General features: G+C 39.5%; 1 protein-coding gene across 1 annotated transcript in view; it reads right to left on the reverse strand.

Annotated features, from left to right (window-relative positions):
- Positions 1–6,837: 6,837 nt before the first annotated feature.
- SARC_01707 (hypothetical protein) overlaps positions 6,838–7,500 on the reverse strand; it is a 3,465-nt gene continuing 2,802 nt past the window's right edge. Inside the window, exons 3-4 of the mRNA XM_014304565.1 lie at positions 7,377–7,495; positions 6,838–7,170 (exon numbers count right to left, since the gene is read on the reverse strand). Coding sequence (XP_014160040.1) covers positions 7,139–7,170; positions 7,377–7,495 — 151 coding nt within the window. The 3' untranslated portion in view covers positions 6,838–7,138. The remainder of the gene's footprint in view (positions 7,171–7,376; positions 7,496–7,500) is intronic.

Consider the following 7,500-nt stretch of genomic DNA (forward strand, 5'->3'; position numbering starts at 1 on the left):
TATATATAATATATATATATATATATAGATGACTCTAATATCAGGAATATTTGGATCCTAATCCCAGTACTCAATATTTGATGATTCTGAGGTTTTGGGATTTGGATTGGATTTCTGATAATCTGGTCCCTAGATGCTACAGAAGGAGCAAAAAACAGTGAGTTCTGACATATACAAAATGCTGTATAAATCAGAAGTAAGACACGCAGACATAGGAGCATCGGCACATGTCAATTCAACAATGATAAGAAGGAATCAAAACACAAAACAACAGACATGCAGACAAGTAAAAATATACCACTACAAAACCAATAGGTGTACAACAAAGACAAGGAAACATGGCTGAAGAAATGATCAGACAAGGCAAATAGAAAGTTAATCAAGCATATCTAAATCCATACATGGCCAAAACACACAAAAGCATATACTACTTCTTAACTTCATACATGGTTAAAACACACACAAGAATAAACTACAAAAAATAATAAACGACTGATGTCTAAACTTCTTAGATAGCAAAAATAGGCAAAGTAATAAATCAGATGTGAGTGAAATATGCAACTAAATACAAACATGAGATCGGACACACGCAAACGGAAGTATAAAACCCTAAAACTCGCAACTGGCATGTACAAAGCACGTACATATTCAGCGTGACAAAAACAAAGAAGGACGCAAACAAGTATATAAATACAAGTACGTGAAGGCGCACATGTCATGAGTAAAAAAGTATTGTAGAAATTTACAAGCTTTTAGCTGGAAGATGCACAAGCAAGAGGTGACACACACCGTTATGTAAACTTGCACGTTCAAAGCACAAACATCTTCAACAAAACAAAAACGCAGAGTGACACAAACAGGTATACAAACACAATTACTGCTTCATGTCATTAGCAAAGAAGCATTCTATAAATATACACACATTTAGCTAGAGAAAATAAGGCATATCATCTGCTATACTTCAAACGCAAAATATGACACATATAGTGAAGCAAACAAAACGAAAACTTCATAGCACACTTCACATTGAAGCCTAATACAAATGAGACAAGCAATCACAAAACAATGACACAAGAATACAAGAAGTAAATCGGAACAATCCATTCCACACGATAGATACATAGCAGGTAAAAACAACTAAACAATTCACAAAGACAAACGAGACACACCGCACGCGATTTAGAAATACGCGCGAACACACAAGACATCGGTGTACACACAAACTTCGTACACGCACTGTTCCATATACGAGGTCAGTACGATTACAAACATAAAGGTCCAGTACTCAGAAATCAGAATTAATAAAAAAATTCTGTCATCAGAAGAAATTAGAACCTTCCCAATACCCAGAATTTTACACAGTTTCTAGATGTTCGGAACTCGAACACGAGACAAAAATTAAAATCAAACCAATAAACATCAATCCAAATTTGACAGAACGATAAAGAAGGTTCACACCAAAAACTTAATTTACAACGAATAATCCAACATAAACCAAAGTTTATCACCTCAAACTAAAAATCCTCCAAATAAGCCCAGGTACCTCGGAGACGGACAGTTCAAGCCAATGAGCTGCACTCAACACCGTCACCGAACACCACGCAGGAGACACACATCGATGTAATCAATCGAATTTGACTCAAAATGTGTATCAGTAAAGAACTGAACCAATTAATGTTGACAAATAACAAATGAATTCTAGAAACACAATAAATTTTCAACACACAGAACAGTCAATGACTTCTGCGCCTTACCAAAGGACAAGAGCAGCACGAATGAGTCTACGCACACAAGTGAGCTCAAGTCGCACACACACAAAATGAAGTGCAAGTCGTACAATCAGAAATCGGCCGGAACAACCACACACGATACCAGTATCACAGACACACACAAACGACTACACTCCGAACAATGGAGCGGCGATGCAGCTGGATGACCAGTCCACACCAGGAAGAGCACCACTAGACCTAGTATTGAGTAAGTTCAAAGTGTCCATTGACAAGAACATATACGAGGGCAACGCATAGATCATTGGTGTATTAGTGGACAGACTGTACGCACAGAAGACGGACAAACGCATTGACATTATTGATCAAACTTACAAATAAAGTTCACAACCATCAACCTAACAGATTGATATCAGAAGTAGATTAATTGTTGTCAGAGTTATACAATAAAGCTACGTAGAAGTGTGATAAAAGTGATCACGATGAGTGTATTGGGATCAGTGGCTATATGAGCGAGTTAACACTAACTAGATCTCATGAAGGGGATAAAATCTCAGACCCAGAGTCAACAGGCTTGATGGGCGGAAGCTAACATTGTAAGCATGGTAGACATTGTGAATCTACACACTGATGAAGAAACGTTGTTAATAAATGCAAATGAAATTGCTTACACAGCCTATTCTTTAGTTCCCAATCCACGAGACAAAAAATTGCACATAAACGTACAAATCAATGACACGACACACAACGCACTGGTAGATTCAGGAGCACAACTCTCATGCAAGGATCGCAGTGTTGTGACTGAAATATACTTGTCAGTCAACCGGCTATATACAGCTAGCACAATCTGATGCACGAGTACAGCGTTCAGGCTCAACAGAAGTATGTGATGTAAACTACGGCGGTAGAAAAATGTCAAAATGTTTTGAGGTACTCGACCTCCCCAACAAGAAGTCACCAATACTTTTAGGTATGGATACGTTGTTTGAGCATATATTTAGCAGGGATAAATAGTACATTTATACCAACGAATGCAAAATGGGAATCACTTCTTACATCCGAAAATGGTTATCGGACTTATTCGACCAAAATGGCATGATCTCACCTGATGTATATTAAAGGTCAGTAGTGGAGATACCAATACAAGAAGTCAAAGTCAAAAACAACAGACATGCTGAATAAACTTTGTTCCAGACCAGTGCATACCATAAACAGATGACAATGTTTAAAAGTGGGTAAAGGATGGGCGCATATACAAGAGAACGACATGTGAACTTGAAACAAAAAGGCCTAATAAAGAAAGTACACACTTGTACAGACTTAAGAGAAACCAACTATCAACATGAACAAGACAAATTCGTAATACCGAAAATAAAAGTACTTCACAACCTACAAGGTGCACAATTTTTTTCTTCCAAATTGGACTTGACAGGAGGATTCCATCATTTTCGTGTACTCGAAAAAAGCCATCACTTCTTCACCTTTTCATGGAGTGGAGCATAAAACTCATTTAAGTCAGCACCATTTGGACTACACTCGCGTCAGCACAATTTCAAAAAGTAATAGCAAACCTTCTCATTGGCATTAAAGGTGTACAAGTATAAGTAGATGACATAGTCGTCGCGAGCCTTACAGAAGAGGAACACAGAAAGACCGTACGAGAAGTCATCCAAAGACGGATTTCTGCCAACTTCAGGCTACAACACAACAAATGTGCGTTTGCAGTCAAAACAGCAACATTCTAGGCGTCAAGCTACAACACAGGGGCTTGAAACAGAGCCAGAGAAACAAAAACGCATGATAGACTGGACTGGACCTTGCCTCGAACCAAAAGAGAGCAGTCGGACTAACAAAGCTACACGCGGGACCACATACCCCACTTTGCGTATATAACGAAACACTTCCGTAATCTTATGGAAGGGAAAATGAACCAGAACATAGCAAATATTTGAACACCTGAACACATTAAGAAATGGGAAGAAGTCAAGACGCTATCGCTTGTTCAGTAACATTAGTTTACCCCGTAAACGGTGTTCCGCTACAAATCATGAATGACGCAAGTGCTTATGGTATAAGAGGCTGCCTATTTCAAATCATTAACGGGTGTTAGACGAGATATACTCTTTTTGTCAGAAGGCTTAAATTCCGAACAACAAAGATATGGGACGAATAAGAAAGAGATACTAGCGCTAGTGTACAGCCTAGAACAGGTTTCGAAGTACATCAAAGGAGGCGACAAAATGCCGTGGACAGATCACAAAGCGCTGTGCCAGATGAATCAGCAACAAACGCTGCATCCCATGTTAGCAAAGTAGATAGCAGAATTATTCTACCACCACTTTACAATCATACATATGCCAGACAAAGACGTCCAACTCGCCGACATGCTTTCACGATTGCATGAAGATACCTTCAACTTCAAAACATCAAATGTATTGAAGGGAGCTAACAAGAACACACAAACAATGGTCAAGAATACACTGACCTTAAAAAAACATGCCCATACCTTTATCTGCCATAGACCGAAAACTACATCCACAATTCCACAAAGAAGCGAAACGAAAGTTTAAGAAATTCACCATCGACTTGTTTGCAGCAGCACACAAGACAGAAAAGCTCTACACCAAAGAACAGAATGCACTACTTCAAAAGTGAGCAGATGATTTAAACGCATGGGCAAATCCTCCATGAAAACTCTTCCTCGACGTTCTTGACAAAGTCATAGAAGAAGCCACTAGCATCACAGCATGGGTAAATCCTCTATGGAAACTCATCCTCGACGTTCTTGAGAAAGTCATAAAAGAAGCCACTAGCATCACAATATTTGTACCCTATTACCGAAATGTAACGTGACTCCCCAAATTCTTGTCACTACTAGAACAAGACCCGATGATAGTCGAAAACACGAACAACAGATTTCTCAAAGGCGGCACAACAGCTTGCGACAAAGCGCCGTGGGGGGTCACACTAGTAGCCTGGATAGGCACAAAGTCACCATACATCAGAAACTAGTACATCCAGCCAAAAAGATCGCGTCGGTACAAATCGAGGACGAGTCGGCATAGCTAAACACAGTCAAGTATGAGGACATGGCTCACCTATTAGCACAATACCACACTGTGGGCCAGTACACGGTTGAAGAAACGGTACATAAGCAAACTTCAATTCCAGTACATTGAAGGCTATGTACCACTACTTAATAACAAAATTCACAACGAGAGCTTCCACCCCTTACAATCGATAAGAGCCACATCTCCAGGCGATAAGATACAAGTGAATATCATCGGTCCCTAAATAGAACCAAATAGAGGTAAAACATACGTCCTAGTTTGGCTCGATGTACACTTATCAATATGCCATACTCAGACCAATGATGAACAAATCAGAGGCCACTGTCTCACGAACACTAGTCCCAATTATATGTGAACATGGCTTTCCACAAGTCATACAAACGGACCAAGGCGCAGAATATGTGGATGACTTTCTCACGAAAAATATCGAGCAAGCCCCGTCACAACATCTAGTGTCCAGACCATATCAACCCAAGGTAATGGGAGCAAATGAGCGATCAACTAGAGACTTCATACACTTGCTGAGGGAATTACAACCTGGCACAATAGTACCATGGGAAACGCGACTGAAGAATTTTGAGAGACTACAGGAGTAGACATATTTCTAAATACGTTGATAACGTTTTATGCCGTCAGCTCAAGAGTAATGGTAGACTTTATGGTTTGGATTGTCCGATGGTGATGCCACCGTCTATCGCAAAAAGAAACCATCACACTCCTTGTTGCTAGCACACGCAAGTTTCTTTTTCGTAAATTGTGTTGCAACTTTCTGCTTGACTTTTTCTTCGGGATTTGCGCCGCATACACAATAACTTCTGGTTGTTTTAAAACCCTAAAACTCTGGTTGTTTAATTTACTGCATCGGATACACTTATACCGAATTGGAGGTATGTGTAAAGTACTAAACGAATTGACTCCAAATAATGAGCTGAATCCTTCACAGTGAAGCAATATACAATGAACTATACTATATCGCGGCTGAGATTTTAACTGAAGCTCTTCGTATGACTGAACACGGACACCAGCCCAATAATTTATATTCTAGTTTATTCCAAGCATAGAATGGGCGGATCATAACGGATATATGTATTGCCATAACATCATGCCTCTAATGTACTGAGCGAATAAGTACTCTACGCTATATAGTCTGTTTTAGCTCTGCGTACTTTCTTTATCGTGCTTTCATTTTAAATGGAGGCGATCAACTTTTTCACTCTCAAAATTTTTGTGTTCACCTTTTTGATATTTTCATTCCTACATTACGTTCTGGCGTCGTATTCACAATTTTGTTCAAACATAAAATTAGCCTGTTACACGCAGCGTAGAACACACATTTTATAGAGCGACAAAACTTCTCGTTTATGAGTCAGATACCAGTTGTGAAAGCATTTGTTCTTTTGTGCGCAATTAGGGTTTTAGGGGTTTGGAGTTTAGGGTATAAAAAAAGCTTGCTGTAAAATTTTATATAAGAATTTAAGAATCATCGTGCAACGAGTGCAGCCGACAGGGTATATGATCGAAAGCTACTTTCCTCGCTTGTAATATAAATGTTTGCACTATTAGGAGCGACAGAAAAATTCTCATTTATATAAGTGGAGTGATGGGGGGTTTCTTTTTGGTTTTCATTGATATCAGAATGAGAGCAGCATCTTTATTTGGAGATAGTCTGGCTAATTCGGAGCTAGCAAGTGGTAATATATCAATGAGAGTTCGAAAATACTTCTGACCCTGATTATCCCTTGTCAGAGAAGAAGTAACGCAGATATTCTCCGAGCGATATACTCATTCACTCTCACCCGTAGAATGATTAAACATGATTTGAGTTGGAACAAAACCCTTCTGAACGAGCAATAATACCTGGAGTGTATCACTCTTTGTGCGTGGAAGGTTTGGTGATATGAGCGGATTTACGAACTGTGTGCATCAAGACAGCCTTTACTTCTTTATCAAATATACGGGTGGAACCTTTTTGGGAAAGAGAAGCTCTATTTCGCTGACATTTTGTAGCACAATTCCAAATAAAATACAAGCAAAAGCCCTTCCGAAATACGAATGTCTTTTATTGCATCTTTTATTGTAAGATTTAGCGACATACACTCTTCGTGCGCACAAGATACTTTTTGACGCGCGGTATAGATATTGATATAACAATGATTGTTTGGGGATTAGCTTTAAACTAAAACATTTGCTGGTCTGCGGTTTATGACACTATGCGTCATAATGTGTTATTGGACAGACATGTGGCCGTTCCGGTGCACCCGCACCTACAAGCGGCGCACTTTTCGGTCGCATTATTGTTTACCGAAGCACAGTAAGTTCTTAATTGCCAGCTACAGAATCTCAACCCTGGGCCAAGAGTACCTCAGCAAAGTCTGAGGGAAAGAAATCAGGGTAAGCTAAATGAATATTAGTATCTGGAGATGAAGTACCCGTTCTGACAACGTCTAAGAAAATTGTACGATGAAATCACCAATTTCACCATGCACCGCATCCAAAACATTTTCATCTCAATATCATACATTTTTACGAGTAAAAGGCTTAAGTGATGAGCGGTACTGCGCCTACCGCTACAACGTACCGTGTAAACTTGCGGACGACTCCAGATTTACTTGCTTTAAAACGTCGACCACTTCTTCCTTCGTTAATTCATCGCCCATGTCTGACAGCATCTTCGAGAGACTTCCGTTTTCAAAGTTGCTGTA

The sequence above is a fragment of the Sphaeroforma arctica genome, assembly GCF_001186125.1.
Source record: "Sphaeroforma arctica JP610 unplaced genomic scaffold supercont1.70, whole genome shotgun sequence".
NCBI lineage: Eukaryota > Ichthyosporea > Ichthyophonida > Sphaeroforma > Sphaeroforma arctica.